General features: G+C 41.1%; 2 protein-coding genes and 1 long non-coding RNA gene across 3 annotated transcripts; 2 read left to right on the forward strand and 1 right to left on the reverse strand.

Annotated features, from left to right (window-relative positions):
• Positions 1–230: 230 nt before the first annotated feature.
• Positions 231–4,296, reverse strand: cetn2 (centrin, EF-hand protein, 2). Its single transcript, XM_063000348.1, has 5 exons — positions 4,225–4,296; positions 2,558–2,716; positions 2,344–2,472; positions 1,407–1,544; positions 231–389 (listed from the first exon to the last, which is right to left on the reverse strand). Exons 1-5 carry the CDS (start codon positions 4,225–4,227, stop codon positions 300–302), a joined length of 519 nt encoding a protein of 172 aa, XP_062856418.1. The 5' UTR covers positions 4,228–4,296; the 3' UTR covers positions 231–299.
• Positions 4,297–6,002: 1,706 nt separating this feature from the next.
• On the forward strand, positions 6,003–12,052 carry nsdhl (NAD(P) dependent steroid dehydrogenase-like). Its single transcript, XM_063000342.1, has 7 exons — positions 6,003–6,207; positions 7,598–7,759; positions 7,884–8,030; positions 8,406–8,534; positions 8,645–8,787; positions 10,386–10,488; positions 11,473–12,052. The coding sequence occupies exons 1-7, from the start codon at positions 6,187–6,189 to the stop codon at positions 11,803–11,805; spliced, it is 1,038 nt and encodes a 345-aa protein (XP_062856412.1). The 5' UTR covers positions 6,003–6,186; the 3' UTR covers positions 11,806–12,052.
• Positions 12,053–24,218: 12,166 nt separating this feature from the next.
• Positions 24,219–24,667, forward strand: LOC134319278 (uncharacterized). Its single transcript, XR_010013483.1, has 3 exons — positions 24,219–24,293; positions 24,503–24,529; positions 24,622–24,667. It is a non-coding gene; the product is annotated as an uncharacterized LOC134319278 (long non-coding RNA).
• The last annotated feature ends 865 nt before the right edge of the window (positions 24,668–25,532 follow it).

Consider the following 25,532-nt stretch of genomic DNA (forward strand, 5'->3'; position numbering starts at 1 on the left):
AAATATTAATAATCACTTCATCCTGATCAGGGTTTGGGTGGGTTTGAAGTACAAGGCACCCCTGAGCAGGGTGCGAATCCACTGCAGGGCATCACTCAGACATTCACTTACCTATACCTATAAGGGAAATCCTTCTCTAGGCATGTTTACAGAAAGCCTGAAGCAAACATACTACATTTTACAGGACTTTTGTAAGTAAAAATCATTTAACTGATTGTATGTGTCTCTTTTTCTGTCTTTTATGCTACAGATTCAGTTGTGAACACTGAAGTATTTCTTTAACGCCACATTCCACCCAATCAGTACAAACACGTTTTCTTCATTATACGGAGAAACTCTTGCTGGTTCACTTCTCCATCACCGTCCCGGTCTGCCTCGTCAATCATCTCCTAAAGGAATCATATTAAAGCAGGAAAAGTCTTAAGAAACTTTGAGTATAAAGCAAAAGATAGAAAACAGGAAGTAATTTAACTTTAATACACAGTGGTGTTACAGTCTGCAACTTCAATCTATTTCCTCAGCTGCTCTCGTTAGGGGTCGCCGGCGGATCGTGATCCGCATTATTGATTTGGCGCAGTTTTTACATCGGATGCCTTTCCTGACACGACCCTCCCTATTTATCCGGGCTTGGGCACTACACGGCACTACAGTGCACTGGTTTATGCACCCCAGCGGCTAGGTTCCTATAGGACAATTCAGTGTCTCCAATTAGCCTGTGAGGCGACGGTGCTACCCACTTAGTCACCGTGCCGCCCAGTCAGCAACTTATTGTTGTAAAAATACAAAACAGAGCAGGGATAAAAGTGCAAACTTACAAATAATTTTACTAAAATAATTTACTAAAATCTGGTAGTTTAATTAAGTTTTATTTTGTATCCCCTTCTTTAGATGTCACCACATCGGATCTGATCCTCATACTAGACTTGGCACAACTTTGCCCGAATGCCCTTCCTGATGCAACACTCCTATTTCTATACAGGCTTGGGACCTGCACTAAGAGCGCACTGACAAGTTCACCTCCCGTTGGCTATTCCGGCCAATCATGTCCGTACAGATGCATAACTGGCCAATAGCACAGCTAAAATTCGAACCCTGGGGAAAAGTAAGGTAGGCGGGTGCCGAAGCCACCCAATCGCTCTGCAGTGGTGCCCTGTATAGAGTATTCCTAGCTCATGTTTCACTGGTGACCCACTGCGACCCTGATCAGGATAAAGTCGATGAAAATAAAATGGAATTTGTAGTAATTCTGCTGCCAACTTTTGCCTAAAAATAATATAGCCTGTGTACTCTATTGTTAAATATAGTGGAGCCACTTACATCTCAAGCACTTGAGTGTTCACATTCACCCAAACCAACTGTACTAATGATCTAAATTCACACGTTTTTATCATTATTTAAACTCTCACCTGAAGCTCCTCGTCGGTGAGGTTCTCCCCCAGCTCTTTGGCCACTCGTTTCAGGTTGCGGAATGAAATCTTGCCGGTTTCGTCATCATCAAACAGTCGGAAAGCTTTCAGGATTTCTTCTTTGGAATCTTTCTCAGCCTTGAAGAGTTCAGCGAGAGATTAATATTTTTATTTTTATTTAATACAGTCACTCTTATGCCAAGTTCACACTAACACGACTTTCCAAGTTGTCGGGTCGCTGTACGGTTCACACTACACGACTGGATTTCTTGTAATCGGGAGTCTTTCAAGTCGGTGTGTATTTCACACTACACGACTGATTGGCGATAGCAGGTTTCACACTACACCATCTATCACCGACCAAACTACGTTTTGTCACGAAAACAAATGCGAGAAGTGACGAGGGGTTTAATGATACCGCGTCCAAAAATACACGTCAACAAGTAGCGAGCGATCAAAGTTTGTGTGCTGATGTGCAGCGTAAAATCAAGGAGGAAAAATAAATGAATCTGAGTGGATTTGGCAACGTGAACAGCATGGATTGTTCTAAAGTGAGTTGGAGGTTAATAAATATTGTTTGCAATGCAGCGTGGGTGTTTTGTAGAGAACGATAAGGTCAGAAATACTGTAAAACTTGTGTGTGTGCTGATGTATTCTGGTATATTACGCCCCTGTCCCACCTTTTTACACTCCTCCCCTGTGTTTCCCCTCACACCGTATCTTGCGTTCTCATTGGCTGTTCGACACAGCACTCACTGCCAGTCGGGCAACTCAGATCTAGATATTCGACAAGTTGAATCTCTCTCTTCAGTCGCTGAGTGCTCGGCGAGCGCCGGCAAATCAACGCCGGCAAATCAAGCACCGACCAGTCGGCGAGCGAAAATCAGGGCAAAAATCGTGTAGTGTGAACTAGGTATTACTTGACACAAGCTCTTACCATCTTTTGACTCATGATTGTAAGAAAGTCATCGAAGGAAATCTTGCCGGTGCCGTCTTTATCCACCTCTGCGATCGTTTTCTTGATCTCCTCCTTTTTGGGCTCGAACCCGAGCGCTCTCATGGCGACCTGGTTGGAAAAAATGCATAACAGTATAAGAAAAATGCAATCTTGAATATACTTACTGTATGTTATTCATATTTCAGGATCTCACCTTGAGCTCCTTGACTTCGATGTATCCTGAACCGTCTGTGTCGAACAGTTCGAAAGCTTCTCGTATCTCCTGCCTCAGTTCCTCCGTCAGTTCTGGTTTAGGACTGGTTTTCTTACGAGGAGCCACGGCTCCGAGCGACGGCCTTTTAGCGCTGGTGGCCTGTAGAGAATAAACAGTGGAATCTTGTCAGTATGCATCATTCTGTGATAAGGCTGCAAAAGGAATAATAATGATTTTTTTAATAATTAGACGAGCACATCCAACATAGAAGCTAAATGAAAGAAAATGAAACACATTTATAGTCACATTTCTATTTTTATACAGATTCATTCATATAGGATATTTGCATATTGTCTTGGTATATAATTTAAGTATTTAACCACTTTTGTTTTGCAGTAACATCCATTGCGAGCCCTCAGCCATCAACTGACTCCCCAGGCAGACATAGCCCATCATTTCTGTATATACACGTCTGACTGGCTGATAGCACCGGTGGAAAGTCGAACCCACATAGACACTCTGTGGCACAGCAGTCTAGACATAAATTAATAGCGCACACACACACACACACACACACACACACACACACACTTGACCATAATATCATAAAATTTAGCCATTTAGTAAGGGTGTCTGCCATGTTTTTATTTGTAATTATGATGGAATAAGGCACTCAGGGGAACGCACCAGTAAATTCCACTAATAAATAAGTCCACTAATGCTGGGGTCCAGGGTTCGAATCCCCAGCAGTGCAATTGTCCAGACAGGCATCTACATACAAACATGATCAAAAATGTTTTGGTACAAAATGAAAATGAAAGGACAGACCGGGCGGCACGGTGGCTCGGTGGGTAGCACTGTTGCCTGACAGCAAGAAGGTCCTTGGTTCGATCCCCAGACGGGGCGGTCTGGGTCCTTTCTGTGTGGAGTTTGCATGTTCTCCCCGTGTCCAAAAACATGCAGTCAGGTTAGTTGGAGACACTGAATTGCCCTATAGGTGAATGTGTGTGTGTATAGGGTGTTACTGTGTGCCTTGCGCCCATTGAAAAGCTGGGATAGGCTCCAGTGGATAAACGGCTAAGAAAGTGAGTGAGTGAAATGACAGGCCTCTTGGGCGCATGTATATGGATGAGTGGCAGGAGGAATGTAAACAAGCCAGCCTGGCTCTGTGTTTTAGATCCTGTTTTCTTAATATTAAAATCTTGATTTGATCATGTTGTTTCATCTGTTCTAATTTATTGTCTTTTCCAATTATTTCTGCCCAGATAAATGTTGACCAGAGTCCCTTTAATTAATCTGATTGTGTTAGCTTGTGCTGTGCATGATATATTTAGATGTGATTGTGAATTTTATATCATTTACACCTGACGCTGCATTTTCAGTTTCATACTTTAACACTGACTAAACGTTTTGCATGCAAAAACTTAAACTGATCTACATTATTTTATCTGATAGCTCGTAAATAAATAAATCGTATATAAACATAATAGGTCGTAATGCCTGAGTAATTGATTATGCAGCACATACAGTATGTAAGATGTAGATGTGACAGCGTTTGCACTGCAAAAAAATGCAATAAATAAAGTAAATGAACTGAATCTCAGTGGCTTATGTACATTAACCAGCTGGATAATCGATTACAGACTGATAATGTTGCACCGACTCACCATTTCTGCCCGAAAAAACAGCAACCAAATGATCAGCAACCAAACGATCACGTTTCTGTCTTCAGATTCGTATTCAGCTCAATGTGCACCAAACACTTTTAGTTCTGTACGGATTCTATAGAGATTTTTCAGCTACAGATGAGAAGGAGTCATGGCTGATGGTTCACGACACCCGGGTACCGAGTGCAGGATGATGCGCACTGTGGTTGGCTGGATGCTGGATGCAGGATGCAGGATGATGCACACTGTGGTTGGCTGGATGCTGGATGCAGGATGATGCGCACTGTGGTGGGCTGGATGCTGGATGCAGGATGATGCGCACTGTGGTTGGCTGGATGCAGGATGCAGGATGATGCGCACTGTGGTTGGCTGGATGCAGGATGCAGGATGATGCGCACTGTGGTTGGCTGGATGCTGGATGCAGGATGATGCGCACTGTGGTTGGCTGGATGCTGGATGCAGGATGATGCGCACTGTGGTTGGCTGGATGCAGGATGCAGGATGATGCGCACTGTGGTTGGCTGGATGCAGGATGCAGGATGATGCGCACTGTGGTTGGCTGGATGCAGGACGCAGGATGATGCGCACTGTGGTTGGCTGGATGCAGGATGCAGGATGATGCGCACTGTGGTTGGCTGGATGCTGGATGCAGGATGATGCGCACTGTGGTTGGCTGGATGCTGGATGCAGGATGATGCGCACTGTGGTTGGCTGGATGCTGGATGCAGGATGATGCGCACTGTGGTGGGCTGGATGCTGGATGCAGGATGATGCGCACTGTGGTGGGCTGGATGCTGGATGCAGGATGATGCGCACTGTGGTGGGCTGGATGCAGGATGCAGGATGATGCGCACTGTGGTTGGCTGGATGCTGGATGCAGGATGATGCGCACTGTGGTTGGCTGGATGCTGGATGCAGGATGATGCGCACTGTGGTTGGCTGGATGCAGGATGCAGGATGCAGGATGATGCGCACTGTGGTTGGCTGGATGCTGGATGCAGGATGATGCGCACTGTGGTTGTCTGGATGCAGGATGCAGGATGATGCACACTGTGGTTGGCTGGATGCTGGATGCCGGGTGTTTCTTGCAGTTCACCCATTGAAACAGACCCACCGCGACCCAGACCATGCTAAAGCGTAGATAAAAACAGAATGTCTATCACAGGTTGTATGTAAACTTTTGACCTTAAGGGATGAAGCCTGTCTTTTGACGTTTACCCCGGCTCTGTCTCAAATTTTGCACTATGCACTTACTTGTTAGTCCCTAACTGTCTTTCAAATTGCATAATGTGAACCTATACGTTATAGTATATATAATATATTAAGCTGTAATTAAAAGAAGTCAAATAAATTATAATATTTATATGTTTGTACTCGTAAAATGTAGAAATAATCCAAAAATAAGCAACCTAGTAAGCACCCTATTTGCAATTTGAGACACAGCCCTCAATTTGAAGAAGGCGGTCACTTATGTGGCGCCATTCACTGACTATTTCAAGCAATGGTGTAATTTGACGTTTCATCTTGTCATTGGTCGAGCGTACCCGTTACCTTGAGAACCGCGATCAGAGCAGCCAATCGCAGCATTCTCTTCTATCAGCTGATCCGCTCACTGGTTTTTACTCAAATAGTTTACTAATGAACACAGAGTGCACTACGAAGACTATAAAAGGCACCGTTTTATAGCCTATATAGTAAACCTATCAAGAGCATAAGGGGATATTTGAGATTCCGCCTTAGTATTTATGAACGAACGCGTTTCTTATGTTTAAGGTGGTTTGTTTAATGTGTACACATGTCAAAGATGTCGGTTTAAATGTGAGGAGTTTCTTCGTCTAGTGTTTTTATTTGTGGATTTACTTTATAAATCGTTGTAATAAGACGGATACGTACATTTAAATTCGTAAAAGTTGCGTAAAAAAGTCTTTATTACAGTCTTTTACTTCTATCAGTACAGTGAGTATGGCAACTCGAATCAGACCAGTGAGTACAACCTTTATTATTATTATTATTATTATTATTATTACTATTTTTATTATTATTATTACTATTATTATTATTATTATTATTGCTATTATTATTATTATTATTATTACTATTATTATTATTATTACTACTATTATTATTACTATTATTATTATTACTATTATTATTATTACTATTATTATTATTATTACTATTATTTGTATTATTATTATTATTATTGCTATTATTATTATTATTATTATTACTATTATTATTATTATTACTACTATTATTATTATTATTATTATTATTGCTATTATTATTATTATTACTATTATTTGTATTACTATTATTATTATTATTACTATTATTATTATTATTACTATTATTATTATTATTACTATTACTATTATTATTATTATTATTATTATTATTATTACTATTATTATTATTATTATTAATACTACTAATATTATTATTATTACTATTACTATTCTTATTACTTTTTTTGTTATTGTTATTACTATTACTATTATTATTATTATTATTACTATTATTATTATTACTATTATTATTATTATTATTACTATTATTATTATTATTATTATTACTATTATTTTTATTATTATTACTACTACTATTATTATTATTATTACTATTACTATTATTATTACTATTTTTATTATTATTATTATTATTACTATTATTATTATCATCATTACTATTATTATTATATTTAGGTCCAGCAAAAAAGTAAGTTTGTAAGATCCTGGTAAGGCCACAGTGGGTCTGGTGTCACCCGAAATGATTAGGGCAGAAATAGAAAATACACTGTGCACCAGTACATTGCAAGGCCACTGAAACTAACTAACTAACTAATCAACTAACTCACTCACACACACACCCTCTCTCTCTCTCTCTCTCTCTCTCACACACACACACACACACACACCTACACACACCTAGGTGTAATTTAGAGTGGCCAGTCCACCTACTACATGTTTTTGGGGGTCAGAGGAAACCACACTTTCTGATGGAAACACACTCAGGAAGAACATGCCAAATTCCTCACATGCAGCGACCAAAGAGTGACCGATTTAAAAAAAGTATTCATACCAGGTTTAATACCTGTGTAGGTGATCAGATGTTTTTTAGTTACATGTAGTCACCTTCATGTTTTACCACTGTTTTATCCTGGTCAGGACCCAGAATCACTGGAGTAACACACCTTGACATGATACCAATCCATCATGGGGCCTCAGAGAGTTAAACATGTCTGGGTGTAGACGCTCGACCAGCTGTTGCCTTTGAGAGCCTGATCAGCTGCTTATGTTGCTTATTAGGTGGAATCCATAAACCCACCTTAGAACCTTAAACATTATTCTTAACTGGATTTTCATGTAAACAGGGCAACAAACGGTGTGCTGTAATCGGCGGCTCTGGCTTTTTGGGGAGGCACCTCGTCGAGCGCCTGGTGCAGAAAGGTTACTCGGTGGCCGTGTTTGATATTGCACAGAGATACGAACTACCTGGGGTCACATTCCACCAAGGAGACTTGTGTGACAAACAGGTGAGTTGAATCTGGGGTTTCTTGGGAGGTGCAGGTTGATATACGTAGCTGTAATTTTGTAAAGTAGTATGTGGTTTGAGACAATGTGTAGATGAAAAGCATTGATATTGTGTTCTTTTTTCAGGCTTTGCTTACAGTGTTGAAGGATGTGCCGCTGGTGTTTCATTGTGCTTCTCCTTCCCCGGCCTGTGATGATCGCAGTCTCTTCCAGAAGGTCAACGTGGAGGGCACACGCACCATTATCGATGCCTGCCAAGAGGCTGGAGTGCAGGTATGGACACGTATACCCTCAGATTGGTTGTTTTTAATAAAAGAAATAGAAAAATGAATTTGGGGCACTCGGGTGGCGCAGTGTTAAAGTACGCTGGCTCACTTTTGCTGAGAAGTGGGCAGCCAGAGTTCGAATTTCAGCTGTGCTATTGGTCGGTGGGAGCTTGAAACAGTCTAGTCATTGTCAATGCACTATTAGTGGCGGTCCCAAGCCCAAAAAGAAATAGAAGGGTTGAATCAGGCCTCGTAAATGGACCAGATCCGTTGTGGCGACCCCTAAATACAGGAGCAGCCAAAGGAAAAACATTTAGAGTTGACCTGGTGTTAGCGTACAATGTCGTGGCTTGATAATAAATCAATATTGTTTGTTTTGCAGAAACTAGTCCTAACCAGCAGTGCCAGTGTGGTGTTTGAAGGAACGGACATCAAGAATGGAAAGGAGGATTTACCGTACGCCAAAAAGCCCATCGATTACTATACAGAAACCAAAATCCAGCAGGAGAAGGTACATACGTCTTCCCTCCTGGGTTTATTCATATTAATCAGATAAAAAATATAATTCAACAATATGACAATGGAAATTATCCTTATTTTTTATTATTATTTGACTGACAGATCGTCCTGGAAGCGTGCAGTAAGGAGAAGGGTTTTCTCACTGTTGCAATCCGTCCTCATGGAATCTTTGGACCTCGAGACCCCCAGCTTGTGCCCATTCTGGTGGATACAGCGCGCCGGGGCAAGATGAAATTCATCATCGGGTAAGTAAGAACCACCTTGAGTGAGAAATAGGGGAACTGGTTCCCTTGTACAACAGTAGGCTGGGATGTCATACACAGATGAATCTCTTTACACCACTGAAATAACTTTTTTATTAAAATAAGTGAATTAACAACATTTTCTGGCCAGGTACACCGGGAAACACTGAGTGAACAGGGTGCCAATCCATGGCAGACATAGTCAATCATGCCTGCATAGACACCGTCTGTCTGATTGCAGCGCTGACGTTTGAACCTGCTTCACGTTGTTTTACCCGAGTGCCTTTAAATTAAGTTATTGTGGAAGTTTCCTGCATAGACTGTAGCCGTTTTACAAGGTTAGAAAGTGGAAAAGAAACATATTCATTAGTGCTCTGTTCCCTGTCCTGCTACAGGTGTTACATGGCTGTCATTTGCTTATTTTTTTGTATTAATAAAATAATAGCTTGAATGGAATGAAACTTAGATGTATCAGTGTTTAAAACTAAGAGTTTGTTAGCATTTACCTCATCATTAAAATGATCCAGTGATCCAGGGGCCAGTGATAGCTCAGTGGTTAAGGTACTGGACTAGTAAACAGAAAGTTGCCGGTTCAAGCCCCGCCACCACCAAGTTGCCACTGTTGGGTCCCTGAGCAAGGTCCTTAACCCTCAATTGCTCATTGTGTAAGTCGCTTTGGATAAAAAGCGTCTGCTAAATGCTGAAAATGTAAATGTAAATGTAAATTAAAACACTGGAAGTGATTAAAATGCTGCAGAACCTTATAGTTGCAATAAAGCACAGAAGCACTAGGTGGCAGAGTTATTAGGCAAGGCAAGTTTATTTATTTAATTAAAAGCATTAAAACATTCCTGAGATCTAGAACCTCAGAAAGACTTCTTGCAAACATTTAGTTACAATTTAGGGAATATGAAATTAAAACAAGAGAGATAAGCAATTAAGAACATGAAAACTAAAAGAAAATATAGTAAATTATACCCTACAATTTAGAGAATATGAAATTAAAACGAGAGATTATTATAAGGGATTAATTATACATATTAACGGGGAGATTACAGGACTAAATACTAAGACTATCCCACAGACTGACAGCAGACAAAGTAACTTATACTACCGGTCGTCACCAATAGTACAGTGTTCCAGTTCTACTGCCACACAATGACGCTCACATAGCGAATTCGGAGTATTACAATCGTAATTAATAAAATAAAAAAATGCGTTCATACACTCAAATAATGCTTTTTTAAAATGTAAATACTTTTATTTTATTTATTTTTTTGGTTGCACTGGTGTTTAGGGGTTGCCAGACAGTTTTTTCATCGTGTGCCCTTTACTGACTCAACCCTCTTATCTCTATCCAGGCTTGGGACCTGGACTGAGAGCGCACCGATAAGTGCACCTCACAGTGGCTAGGCTGTTTACCGCTGATCACTGTGCCACCTGAGTGTTCGGAACTAAGAAAACTATTTAATTTTATTTGCGTTAACTGCTTTATCCTGGTCAGGGTGGCGGCAGGTCTCCTGTGTTTGTTATTTTGTGGAATGAGTCTCACCACGTTCATACATGAGACACTGAACAGCCGTTCCGTGTTTGATTTGTAGAGACGGCTCTAACCTGGTGGACTTCACATACGTGGAAAATGTGGTTCATGGTCACATCCTGGCTGCTGAGCATCTGAAGGCAGATTCTGCGCTGTGTGGAAAGGTGAGTGTGTGTGTGTGTGAGTGAGTGTGTGTGTTTATAAATCTGTATCACTGACTGACAAATGAAAGGAAAACCTGAATAAATTAGTGTGAAGTGGATGTTTGAGCATATTGTTGGTAGAGTGTGTACAATTGGTAGTGCACTTATTAGACATACTATTTAGTATGAAGATTGGGTTTGGAATGCAGCCTGTTCAAGTTACTAACATTTCTTTGTGCATTATAATCAGGACACATCGATTGGCCCATAAAATATAAGCTGGGTTTGGTCTTGCTCTAGAAAAACTTTGTTCTTCAGACTTCTTCACAGATCTCTCTTGTTCAAAAGGCTTAAAAAATATGAATATCTGGTCAAAATAACTAAATAAAGATTTTTTTATTGGTTGAAAGTCACTTGGGTGGCGCAGCCATAAAGTACACTAAACCACTACTGCTGAGATCTGTGCATCCAGGGTTTCAATCTTAGCAGTGCTGAATGGACACGATTGGCTAACGCTGGTCTATACAGCCTAGCTATTGGAAGACACAGTTGTGATTGCGCTCACAGTGCCGGTCCCAAGCTCAGAGAGGAATAAAAGGGGTTGTAAACATGGGTAGTGTGAAAGTATTGCTTTAAAACTATTTGGGGGCCAGGTTTTAGCTATTTAGCATTTGCGGATTAAGGAGTATTACAATCGTAATTGTGGCGTTTGTCCATATTTTGTGATACTTCTGCTGAAAATGAACTTTTTTAAACCTTTTTGCCCTACTAAAGCATTTCAGATCATTAAACAGTTATTACACATACTGGAAATTGTAATACACATAAATACTGACCAGATTCACTGTGGTGAGCCCTATATACAGCCAGAAAACAAGATTACAAATGCTCTAAAGAAATAAAAAATGACACATACAATGGCATAAAAAGGTTGCTTTAATACAGTTTGTGTGTGTCACACTTTATATTTATCTTTGTTATTAATTTATCCCCATCGTCTCACAGGCGTATCACATAACCAACGACGAGCCCATCCGCTTTTGGGACTTCATGTCTCAGGTGTTGGTCGGCCTGGGCTACAGCGCCCCGCGCTACCACCTGCCCTACGCTCTGGTCTACGGGATCGCTATGCTGCTGTGGCTGCTGACCTTGCTGCTGCGCCCCCTGGTGAGCATAAAGCCCACCTTTACCCCCATGCGCGTGGCTCTGGCCGGTACCCACCACTACTACAGCTGTTCCCGGGCCAAGCGGGACATGGGGTACGAGCCGCCGGTGAGCCTGAAGGAGGCCGTCGCCCGGACTGTCGCCAGTTACCCTCACCTGAGACGAGAAGCCTAGTGTATTATAATGAGGACTGTGTGTGGAGTTGAATTTGTATACAGCAGGATTGGTTAATACCCATCTCAGAAAGTAAATAAATATAGAGATATTTTTATAGCATCATTAGTGGTGCCTGGTTTTAGCGATTTAGCATTCGCCATAAGGAGTATTATAATCGTAATATGGTGTTTGTCCATATTTTGTGATACTTTTGTTCAAAATGAACCTTTTTGTCTCACTAAAGCATTTCAGATCATTAAACAGTTATCACACATACTGGACATTGTAATATGTGGATAAAATAAATGTAATTTCTTTAAGAAAGCACCATATTAACACAGCCAACAAGCAGAATAGAATAGAATGCCTTTATTTCTCATATATATATATATATATATATATATACCGACGATGCATAACATTATGAGCACTGACAGGTGAAGTGAATAACACTGAGTATCTCTTCATCACGGCACCTGTTAGTGGGGGGATATATCAGGCAGCAAGTGAACATTTTATCCTTGAAGTTGATGATAGAAGCAGGAAAAATGGGCGAGCGTGAGGATCTGAGCGAGTTTGACGAGGGCCAAATTGTGATGGCTAGACGACTGGGTCAGAGCATCTCCAAAACTGCAGCTCTTGTGGAGTGTTCCCGGTCTGCAGTGGTCAGCATCTATCAATACAGTGGTAAATGGGCGGCCAAGACTCACTGATGCACGTGGGCAGCGATCCAACAGATGTAGCTCAAACTGCTGGAGAAGTTCATGCTGGTTCTGATAGAAAGGTGTCAGAATACACAGAGCATCACTAGGTTACCAATGTCAAGTATTATTATTATTAGTATTCTTAATAACTTTTAGCTTTTCTATTGTTTTATTTTACTCAATTAAATTAAATTAGGCACATATCATCTATATCATCTCTATTTGGTTCAGGTCAGGACTGTAACTAGGAAACTATTCTGATTCCTGATGACCTTACAGATGACCTTACATTTTTTCTGATGGTGTGCATTTCCTTGTTTTGTTTATAACATATTTTCCAGCTCCTGACACAGAAAACCACCCTTTCAGCTCCAGACTACCTGCTTTTAATTGTTTAAATTCAGCAGAAGTTTAGTTTAGTTTTTATTTTATAACTTACCTATTTAATCCGGTAAACTAGCTGCCAAGGGGCAGCTCATTTGTTCAAGCCTGTATATTTTATATATATATATATTTACCTAAGGCATTAAAGTACTCATTTATTGTCAGTTTTAGCACCACGTTATCCTGGTCAGGGTCATGGGGGGTCTGATTCAGTCCATTACAGGGCACCCATACACACACATATTTTCATACACACTTTGATTAGAGAAATTTCTGGTACCTCTAGTTGATTTGACCGCATGTCTTTGGATGTGTGGGAGGAAACCGGAGCACCCGATAAAAAACCCACATGGACACAGGGAGAACATGCAAACTCTACACAGAAAGGACCCTGGCCACCCAGCTTTACAGTTTACAGTTTAAATGTTTTTCTATGACCAGTTACCTGTAAAAACATAGTGTTGTTGTTAGCTTCATGTGCTGACATAGAGGTTGAAATGTGAGTCAGCCATGTTTACATTTACATTTATGCTGTTTAGCAGATCTTTGTACTGACCACAATGCTAGCAATTGAGGGTTAAGGGCCCAATAGTGGCATGTTAATGGTGATAGGGCTTAAACCAGCGACCCTCTGATCACTTAATCACCACCACTGCCCATGTTTGTAGTTTAGACTGTTTATTCGTCTACAGCAGATCATTCAGCCACATATTTGACTTGGCACAATTGCCTTTTCTGACGCAACTGTCCCATTCATCCGGGCTTGGGACCAGAACCGAGGGTGCACTGATCTGTCTCCCCCTTTCTGTAGTGGCTAGGTTTACAAAACACCACACACCTTCAGTATTTATGACCCAGTATTAAGTCGGGCACCATTATACCACTGTCGCCTCACAGCAAGAAGGTCCCGGGTTCTTTCTGTGTGGAGTTTGCATGTTCTCCCCGTGTCTGCGTGGGTTTCCTCCGGAAGCTTCGGTTTCCTCCCACAGTCCAAAAACATGCAGTCAGGTTAATTGGAGACACTGAATTGCCCTATAGGTGAATGTGTGTGTGTGTATGTCTGTGTGTCTGCCCTGCGATGGACTGGCACCCTGTCCAGGGTGTTACTGTGTGCCTTGCGCCCATTGAAAAGCTGCGAAAGGCTCCAGCACCCCCCCGTGACCCTAATTGGATAAGCGGTTAAAAAAGTGAGTGAGTGCTTTTGGGTGAGAGATTTTGGGTCTTATGGTCCACCTGTTTTTATTAAATTGTTTCAGCCAGGTTTCACCATGTTCTTTAAATATTTTACCTTATTTGTAATAGTAAATGTAATAATATATTACATTACTATTAAATATTAAAATAACGCACCTTAGAAGCTGCTCTATATGCAGTCATTGATATTTACTGAATGATCTGATTACACCGTGAAGAACGTTCCAGACGACTGGGATGGGCAGGTAGTCTGTTCTTGCCTTTTTTAGTCTTGTGACACTCCACGCAGGACCACGCCCTCAATCACGACGCCACCATCAATCCTTTCAGCTCATTACCTGCCGCTCTTGTTTATACATCACAGCGACCACACTGGCACTGTCACACATTTTTGGCATTCCTGTTCTTGGCGTGGTGGTGACTGGGGTAAGTTACGAAGATCTTGGTGAGATTTCTTACATTCTTGTCAAACAATTAGTCATAGCTATAGGTTTGGGTGGTCTGACCTGTTCTGCGCTGTGAGACTCACCTGAGCACCTGAATGGCTTATGAATATTCTAGAAAACCGCCTTCATCTCCAATTGTAGCCACAGGTGTGGGTGTGTCACTGCTACCTGCACGCTTGGCCACACCCCCTCGCTCAGTGTTGTGTTGCTACTGGCAACGTCACTACAACCCATAGGACAATATGACTGTCATCACTTCTCCAAAGATCTGCTCAGCACTTGTGTTGGTGGATGCATCCACCTGGTTTTCTGTTACACTCTAAATAAAGGTTTTAGGTAACGTGCTAAAGGGGGTTTAATACAATAAAAGTTAAAAGTTTACAAACACTTATAAGAGACATTGGTTTTTTTTTTCATCTTAGGTGGTATTAGTAGTAGTTTTGGGTCAGGATGGCAGAGTTTGGTCTTGTTTTGGTGTTGGGTGGTATGTGTCTTGGTCTCATCTTGGTCTCCCTTTGTGCCCTTGTATTTTGTTTGGATTAAGGTGGTATCTGTGTTGGCCTTTCTTTGATTTGGATCTGCAGGCCTATTCATCAAGAGTTTTGGTTGCATGGGTCTTAGACTTCCTTTTTGTTTGGACTTGGGTAATGTCACAGGGTCTTGCTTTAGTCTTGGGTGGTATGCACCATTTTCTGTATTTGTTTATGATTGGTATGCCTCTTGGTTGTGTTTCGGTTTCAGGGTGTATGGGATTTAGTTGGTATGGGTCTTTGTCTTAATTTGTTCCTGGTTGGTATGTGCCCTGGTTGTGTTTTTGTCTCTGCTGGTTGAAGTTCTGCTCTTGTCTTGGTCCTAGTTGGAATGGGTTCTGTGCTTGGCTTGGTTGGTATGGATCTTGGTCTTGGTTTGGTCCTGGTTGGTATGGGCCTTGGTTGTGTTTTGGTCTTTTTTGGTATGGATCCTGCTTTTATCTTGGTCCTAGTTGGTATGTGTTCTGTGCTTGTTCTTGGTTGGTATGGATCTTGGTCTTGATTTGGTCCTGGCTGGTATGGGCCTTGGTTGTGTTTTGGTCCTGCTCTTGTCTTGGTCCTAGTTGGTACGGGTTCTGTGCTTGTTCTTAGTTGATATGGATTTTGGTCTTGATTTGGTCTTGGTTGGTATTGGCATTGGTTGTGTTTTGGTCTTAGTTGGTATGGATCCTGCTCTTGTCTTGGTCTTGTCTTGGTCATTGATGATATGGGCATTATCTCTCTTGGATACAATGCTTGATGGACAGTTTTAGAGCAGAGTTTAAATGAAATTCAGAAGTCTACATCATTGTAAAGAACCAAAATGGACTAAAGAATTTCAAATAATTGTACTTGGAACTGTTAACCACCTTTACCACTTTAAAGATGTTGTTTGTGATGATGCTGCCACTGGATCTAGATGATTATTAGCTGATGATGTTGCTGTATTCCCATGCTGCCATACCCTAGTTAAGACCATACATGCTGTAAGCTTGACTGATCCGAGGTCCCAGTGAAACCAATCACACATCCTGTATCTCCTTGAAACCAGAGTTAATTACCACAACAGGTTCTGGTCACATTATAGGTTAACGAGAGAGCTCTCTGGATGACACATCTGCTGATCCGTATCGCACACGCCTTTCTAAACAGCTGTGTTTCATGTGTGTAAAATCTAGAGATTTAGCCAAATAAAAGCACTCGTGTTGCCTCCTTATTCATGCGTGCACACATTCATGCACACATTCATACACACATACACACCCAGTGCTGGTAGCCAGGCCACTCCAACTGGCTGGGCTAGTCTGTCAGTGCCAACGCCCGGATCTGCTCCGACCAGAAGAGAAATACCTCTCTCAGTCTCACAGTGTGTGTGTTTATGTGGGCTGGTGTAGACCGACTCAGTACAGATAGTTCTGCTGACTTTATCTTCTCTATTAAGAGCTGGTGAACCAGAGTGAGGTGATTTACACCACTTTTGGATGTGTTTGTTCTGAATCAAGGTAAGATTTTATTACAGAATGGGAGTTTTTAGTAGATTTTCAAACCTTTTTCTGTTTCCACTGGGGCAAATACGAGTATTTTGGGTAATTACTGTTATTTTCTCATAGATAGTACTGATAAGAATGTCAGCACTTTTACTTTGAGGCTCGTTGTACCTGTTTGTCCTTGTATAACCATTTGCTTTGTCACTGCACTTGTTTGACGGTTGACTCTGACTTGTTTGCCAAACGTCACACTGTTTAATCTTTCATTAATCTTTTAAATGTACTCGTATTCTCATAGAATGAGAATGATATGGCTCAGAACGTTTTTACAGTTTAATTTTACGGTTGTTTGAGACGAGTGTCACACAGTTTGTTGATTAACTATAGTCGACTTTTTATATAAATAGGGCTCGTCCAACTGTGTGTAATACGGTATGCCTACATTAGTGACCTCTTTGTCAAAGTCATGATAAGAGTAAATTTGTCCATATAGATGTAATCCAAGAACCACCAAAATAAAAATAAGTCTGCCAAGGTTTCGAAGCTGCTGGAACACGTCTGTCTACTGTCAGCCAAGGTTTACTTCACCACAGGGTTATAGGACACTGTGCAAGAGAAGTTTCTGCTCCTGATATTCGTTTTTGTAATCCGCAACAATCTTTAGTCGGGCTTTAAAATGCTGATCTTAAAACACTAGACCACTACTGCTGAGATCTGGGGATCCAGGGTTCCAATCTCAGCAGTGCTGTCGACCTGTTAGGCATCTGTGTGGACATGATTAGCTCATTTCTTGTCAGTGCGCTCTCAGTGCAGGTCCCAAACCTGGGTAGAAATAGGAGGTTTGCATCTAAGTCAGGTATGCTGATCAGATCTGCTGGGGCGTCGCCTAAATATATAGGAGTACACAAAAGTAAAAAAAAAAAAGATTATATACAATCATCCAGTCATACTTCCTATCATCATAAGATGCCAATTTTGGTTTTATTTTAGACCTTGGTAAAGAGACCACTGTTCAAACCAGCATGATTTATCTGGGCACATCTGTAATGTTTTGACTGACCTAATTGGTCATATCTTGTAAATATAAACACATTAAAAATGAGTTGGGATGGAGCAAAATAACAGTAAAAGGTTTATAGAACATTCACACAAGTTAAACAGTTTTGAAGTATTCCACAAAGAGCAGGTGAACTTCTAACAGGTGAGGGAATCATGATTGGGTATAAAAGAAGGATCCACCCATGGATCAGCTGTTGCAAACAATGATCAATCATGGCTCAGGTTCGAAAAGAACATTTCTTAATGCAAGATTACAAATAATATTGAAGTTTTACCATCTACCGTTCATGATATTGTGAAAAGATTTAGAGAATCTGATGGAAACTCAGGTCGTGTAGTTCAAGCACTTTCGAATGTGCATGATCTTCGAGTCCTCAGATGGCAGTGCTTAAAGAAAAACATCATGCTACTCTGATGAATATAGCTACGGACAACTGGTGTCACTTAACACAGTCCACCACTACATCAAGAAATGCAACCTAAAAGTATTACACAAAGAGAAAGCTGTACATCCAAGTTCTCTGGGCCTGAGCTCATCTCAAAAGGACCAAAAGACTGCAGAAGTATGTGCGATGGTCAGATGAGTTTAGCTATGATTTAGCTTGGTACGAAAGCCCACATCTGTCATGCCATGTGGGTGCATCAGTGCCCACATCATTAATGACTTGCATATGTGTGAAGGTACCATTGTGTGAATATTTGAGAGACCTCAGGTGGTGCTATTGACCTGACCAGGCGCTCTTACATGCATGATTAGCATTGCTTAAGGAATAAACGTCTGGGAAAGAGGGGTGTCTGAATGGACTGTCGCCCTGTCCAGGGTGTTTTCCTGTGACCCTGACCAGAATTAAGGAATTGATGACAACAAAACTGCGCCCTCTACTGTCTGGTCGAAGCACCTGCACTAGTGGTAGCGTGTCTCTTCAAACGTGACTTCAAGACTCCAATAAAGAAGGGACAGTGGGTTTGGAGACGAAATTTGGAGCAACATGAAAGGAGGGTGTAATTAATAGGGAAGGTGATGTAACACAGCGGTAACACGCCTCTGTCCCAACTTTTTGAGCGTGCTGCAGGCATTATATTTAAATTGTGTTTACATTTACAAAATACAATGAGGATGGTCAGTGAAAACAATGGAAATTCTCCTTCCTGCATTTTATAAATCGTCCCAACCTTTTTTGAAATGGTGTTTGTATGGTTTTCCCAAGACCCAAGACTGGGACCTTCTACAACCTTACACACAACCTTACAACAGTACGTAAACAAGAGACTTTATTCAGCACTTGAGGGCTCGAGCTGTACTGAATAAAATAAGAATTAAAAACGATACCCAGTTTTGACCACTGTGAAAGCCACACACTTTTATTATGAAAGTTTATTCAAATATGTATTTAACAAGAGTCATGAGAGATCCTGTTGGGGCTCCAGGCCAAAAAAAAAGACATTATAAGTTAAAGTAAAATATTATGATGTTCAGACAGATGAGCAAATACAAACAAACAAGCCTGGGGCCCAACAAATGTATTTTATAATAAGTGATGACACTTTCAGGATAGGGCAGCACATAAAAAAGACTTTTTTTAATAAAAAGTGATGACGCAGAGTGTTAGCGGCCTATTGAATATGTCAGCAGACGACACACAGCTGAAGAAAGTTTGGTTTGGCTTCTTTAGTTTCCCTTCTACCTCAAAAAGCATGCAGAAGGGTGCATGTGATGCATTTCTACATTGTGCCCAGAGTTCCTAGGTGGGACTGCACCCACCAAGACCCTGATTTGAAGTGGTTAATACAAATAAATAATGAGTTTATAACATTAGAGACTGGTAAGGTCAAACAGGCCAGCTGTTTGGTTCTTCCAGAATTTTTACTGGGTATCCAGTTTTACCCCTTTCCCAAAACATACAGAAAAGCCAACAATCTGTAGTGTTAATGTATTTATACATGTATTATTATTTTTAATTTACTATTAATTTCTATATATATATATTTTTAAAGCAGAAGAGTAAGAATGAAAAGTTGTTTAAAACATGAACCACAGTTTTGCCTAAAGGCCAGGAGTCGCAATATAATCAATAATATATTCCGATTATTTTTGTTCTTTTTTCACAGTATTAAATTTCATAAATATTTTAAAACAGTTACATCAAATAAATGACATCAAGATTTGTTTTTATTCTCAACATATGTGGCACTCAGGTGGCGCAGCAGTTCACTAGGTCCTTCAGGGTTCACTAGGTTCTTCAGTAAAGTACGCCAGCCCACTAGCACTGAGGTCCGGAGATACGAGGGTGTCTGCATGGACATGATTGGCTAATGTTCAGGGCGGCAGGGAAGGGGAATGTTGGGGGTGTCCGTGCGCTCTAAATGCAGGTCCCATGTCCTGAAATAGGAGGGTTGCGTCAAGAAGGGCTATAAGGTTGACCATTTTTAACATTTTACAGCCATCTTAGACACATGCAAATAATAGCCGATGAACTATTTTTGATGAACTACAGCTAAATTGAATTTGATAGCAAATTTATTAGAATAAGAGCACCAAGTACTCAAATAATCAAAATAATTCTTACATGTGCAATTTAACTAAGAAATAGCACATGCTAATGTTTTCTACATGACTACTAAAGCATTACAGGTACATTTATAGTGTTTGACAAAATAAATGAGGCGTGCCGCACAGGAGGTGGCACATTGGGCAGCTCTGTTGCCTCCAGTTTGCATGTTCTCCAGTGTTCCACGATCCTTACCAAAATAAAACAGTAGTAAAGACGACAATTAATGAATGAATGAACAAAATAGGTGGTTGGAAGATGTAACTGAAACTCACTGATTACTGTTATGTAAAATATGTGTTTGTGTGTGTGTGTGTGTGAGTAAGAGTGTGTGATGAAAGTGGAGAGACCGGTTCAGTGGCAGGGTGGAACTATTACTCAGGAATCCTGATAGGTGAAGAATGTAGGTCCTCCTAAATGTGTCTAAATCAGGTTAAACATGAGATGAATTGTTATCTTAGAGAGTAAAGGCCCTGTCTAACTTAAAATATGTGGACACCACTTCAAATGATCAAGTTCAGTATTAACAGGTGGGAAATTTTGATTATATGATATTTATTATATATGCTGGCTCTGGACTGCTGGCTGTCCCACGTACTACACTAGGTCCTTCAGTTCCACTGCAACCCAAACTCTGGAACTCTCTCCCACAGTCTCTTTATGACCATCCTCATCTTCTTGGTTCTTGTTGTTTTCCTTTTCTCCAGGATTCCTTTTGTAAACCGTCCATGTTGCTGGAACCCTATTATTTTTCTTCTTCTTTTTCTCCTATAAAACGAAACACACAGACCAAACCATAAGTCATTCGGACATGAGACTTGGTCAGCAGGTAGTTGCACCCCACTACTGAGGTGCTCAGGTGCTCAAGGTCAGCTCGACCGGTCTGATCATGGCGCTATAGCATAGCGTATTTATATGGTATATATAGCTTTTACCCCGAATTTTAAAATAAATTTTAACAGGCACATAAACGCAAAATAAACTTGTACACAAGGCTTTAAGTTACATCTTGTAAACCACATTGGGACCAGATTGCCACCATTTTTATTAATTAATTATATATCGTTTTGTGTTTTGTTTGTGTTGCCTGAGTTGCAGTAAAAATCACCGACAAAATGTGGGTCGTTAAGTGAATTTTTTTTTTAACCTCAATGCATTTTTATCTTGTTTTACCTTATTTATTATCTAGTACTTTTGCTACCACTAGATGGCAGACAAAAGTGTCCACTAATGGGGACAACAGGTCTAAGTTAGGCAGAATGAGGTATATGGCATAACAAGGCCAAAATGTAATTTTGTAATACCCTCAGGCCAAGGGTATAAACAATATCTAAGGCTTATGCTGAATGTCCCCGGGACCAAAGTGGCCTCAGTTTGATGTAGAAAAAGTTTGGAGCAACCTTAAACCTTTTTAAAGGGTTTTTAAAAAAAAAAAACGCTGACTTACAAACAAGCTTCAAGAACTATGTAGCTTCACCCACTCAGATTATGAGCTAATTTGCATGATACTTTTTAAAGGTATTAAAGAAACCCTAAGAACTTGAACTTTAATAATTATCGTTGACAGTTGTAATTGCTTATAATTGTGTAAATTGCTTTGGCTTTTTAGCGTCTTCCAAATGCCATTCTCTGAAGAATAGAACAAGGCCATTGGTACTGGAATGTGATGTCCAGCAACTCATGGTCAGGCGTCCACATGTGTTTAAATATGACGTGTTAAAGTATTAAAGTTTATTTCTTTTTTTTATTCAAACCAGGTTTCGCTTAAAGACATTTTGGATATAAAGCTGCCAGTCATGGCTACAGGTGAGCTACAGTCATGTTCTTTTACCCTCCCTACAGTCTTGTTTCCTTTTACATGAACGTAACTTAAGAATTAGTAAGAATTCTCGGTGCCAAACCCAACATCGCTGTGACTAATGTAATTGCAATTATCGTGAATACTGTACTGTTACTTCTTCCTTCATTTGCTCATTCACACCAGTTTATCAAAACCAGTTCTTCCACATCACAGAATGCAGGAAGAAATACATGCACGTTCTCACACAGAGTAGAATTATTTATTTATCCATTTTTACACACGTTATATGTGTAGAATTCTGAGAGGTCGGATCTACGTGGTTTAATTAAAGCCTGATTATTATTTAATAGTTTGTCATTTCATTCCTTGATGTTTTCACCAGCGCTTTTTCCTGATCAGGATCGAGGTGGGTCTGGTTTCCTCGGATTCACCGGGTGGAATGCAGTAACACACCCAGGCTGGATGCCAATCCATTACAGGGCCTCGGCCACACCCCTGATCAGACGCAAACAATCATGTCTGTGTGTAGATGCCAGACCAGCTGATAGCAGCGCTTGAGATTCGAACCCCGGCTCCCACACATAGGAAGTAGTAGCTCAGAGGTTAAGATACTTGACTAGTAAGCAGAAGGTTGCCAGTTCAAGCCTCAATGCCGACCAGGTTGCCACTGTTGGGCCCTTGAGCAAGGCCCCTCGCCCTTAATTGCTCGAAAATTATAGTCATAATTGTAAGTCGCTTTGGATAAGGGTCTGCTAAATTCCAACCCAGAATGCATGGTCAAAAATTGTGGAGGCTTCTTCTACTGGGTGGATATTTAATTTTATTTTCATGCTTAATCCTGGTCAGGGTCGCAGTGGTTCTGGTTCCAGCATGAAACAATGATTGAAGGTCAAGAATAATTGGGATGTCACAGGACGTATCCCCTCCTCCAATAATTCTTACTTTTTTGTTACATTTTCAATCATTTCCTTTCACTTTAGTCATGTCCAGTTCCCTAATTCCCCATAACTTCCTCCGCTGCTGCCAGAGGTGAAGTCTGACATGAGGGCCGCATGGCGTATGTGAATCGATCCTCTGATGTGCAGGTGTATCGATCGGCCAGCAGAGGCAGCAGTTGTAGCAGCAATGTAGAACCCGTCTGACCTTCCTCCCTCAGGTGCTGCACATTGTGCCTGTTGGATGCCTGGCCAGGTCGATAACACAGCTGAGCTTTAAACTCAAGTGCTCGGGTGGTGGATTGATTTGTTTTTGCAATCTAATTAATATAGCAATTACAAATTATGAGCAAATCTCATTCTTTTTTAAAATTTTATTATTATTATTTTTGTAAATAAATTTAGCGCGTCCAATTTCATCCCATCAATCATCCTCTCACTAATGCCGGTCCCTGCTCCTGATCGGGGCTGACGAGGCCGTTCCACGCCTCCTCCGACACGTGCACAGCCAATCGACCGTCTTATCACCCACATGACGAGTGCAGCGCGGCAGAGCACCGTGCACGGAGGATCACACACTCCGCCGCACCTCCTCCCGTCTCCATGCAGGCGCCACCGAGGGCGCAACCGCCCCAGTCCTGAGAGAGTATCCCCTCCGGTCTCAAATCCCGCCCCCCCCACCTGAACAACAGGCCAATCGTTGTTCATATAGCCGCCCAGCCTTGACCGGTGAAGGCAGAGCTGGATTTGAAACTACGCACTTTCGAGATCCAGCTCTGGTTGCAGCGCGTGTTTTTACCGCTGCTCCACCTGAGCGGCTGCAAATCTCATTCTTAAACTTAAGTTACTATCAAGAATTTTTCTTTTAACCCATTTTTAGTCATACATAGCTCATATATTTGGATTAATAGGCTATTTACATTTTTAATATTTAACAGATGCTATTATGACGATTAAGGGCCTTGCTCAGGGGTCCAACATTAGTAGATTAGCCATGGTGGGGCTTAAACCAGGGACTTTATCATCTAGTCCAACACCTTGGCTACTAGGCTACGGCTGGCCTGTCCTCTATTGTTGTATGAACCAGTGCGTACATTTCTTGTTTAAGAAAGGTTTACTGTGTTTTGTCTAGAGGGGGACAGAAAGACCGTTTTACGCAAAGCGAAGGTTCGGACGACGCTGAAAGGGGACAACAGCTGGATCAGCCGGCAGCAGGCCAATAACGAAGAAGAGGATGAAAAACCCTGGTGAGTTTGCACCGCTAAGAGTGTGTAGGTAATTTATTTAAGTTTATTTTATTAATAATGTGTACATCATGCCCCAATTGCTGTTATTACAACTGTAGGCTCGCTGAGGTGCGGTCAGGTCGCCTGAACAGTGAGCCTGTAGAAGACACACCTACTGAACCCAAAACAAAACCTCCAACAAGCACCGACAGGTAAAATCTCACACTTTACCCTCTAATGTCGAGCCCAAAGCTTAACACCTAATGCACTATAGTGACAAACGTATGTGCACACTCTTTCTAATTATAGAGCTCAGGAACATTTTAGGAAAGGACCTTTCCTGTCCAGCACATACTTTTTTCCATATAGTGCACCTGATAGCTAAACTGTTTCTGTAATCTTTGTTCTTCTGCATTTCCAGGACACAGAATTCAGGATACCTGATCAGGTAAGCAAACATCTTTACATGTTTATGTGATGAATCTATTGAATCTTCAGGGTTTTTTTTTAAAATTATGAACCACACAATTTATTTTGCAGAGGTGCTTTCACAAAGAGCGACAACAAACCAGCTGCGACATCCACCAACGGTTACATGTACGTCCACCACCGGCTACCTGTTTTAATTACAGAAGAGAAGATTGCTTTAATACAGAAATGTGATCATGAATCTTGTTTTTTATTTCCTTATTCTAGTGGATCTGGATCCAGTTTCAACAAAAAAACCTCAGAGGAATACAAGAAGATGTATGTAATGAAATGAAGATCTGATGTTATATGATCAAGTTTTAATTATATGGAACTATTTATGGGCTTCCAAATGTTGGCACAACATTATATGCACAAAAATATTTGGACACCTGACCATGAGCTTGTCAAACATCTCATTTCAAGACTAAATAGTAGACAATAGCCAATCAGATGATAGCACTGCTGAGATTTGAACCCTGGATCCTCAGATCTCATCAGTAGATCCTTTTTTAATAAAATAAATAAACCCAGGCGCCCAGCTGGCGCAGCGGGAAATTCCGCTAGCACACCAGCGCCGAGATTCTGAACTCCTCGGTTGCCAGTGGTCGGCTGGGAGCCATCTGGCGTGCACAATTGACAGTGCCTGCAGCAAATACTGACCGGTGGGGGCCACTCTATGTGTCGGTGGGTGGGTCTTCATACGCTGTGTAAGGACCCTGCTTGGCGGAAGAGACGCCTGTACAGAATGCAGGGGCAGGAAGAGGAAGGCTGTGCACGTGTCGGAAAAGGCGTGTACAGCGACGTGCTCTCCTCAGATGCAATCGGTTATCCCTCAGCAGCGGAAATCAGGAGGAAAATGGGGAGAAAACGTATAAATAAATAAATAAACCATGCGTTATGAACATAATCAGCTGGGTCATAAATATCCATACATTAATTTAGATTGTTAGATCTGCGGTGTAGACAGTTCTGTAACATCA

This window comes from Trichomycterus rosablanca, chromosome 8 (genome assembly GCF_030014385.1).
Source record: "Trichomycterus rosablanca isolate fTriRos1 chromosome 8, fTriRos1.hap1, whole genome shotgun sequence".
NCBI classification, from domain to species: domain Eukaryota; kingdom Metazoa; phylum Chordata; class Actinopteri; order Siluriformes; family Trichomycteridae; genus Trichomycterus; species Trichomycterus rosablanca.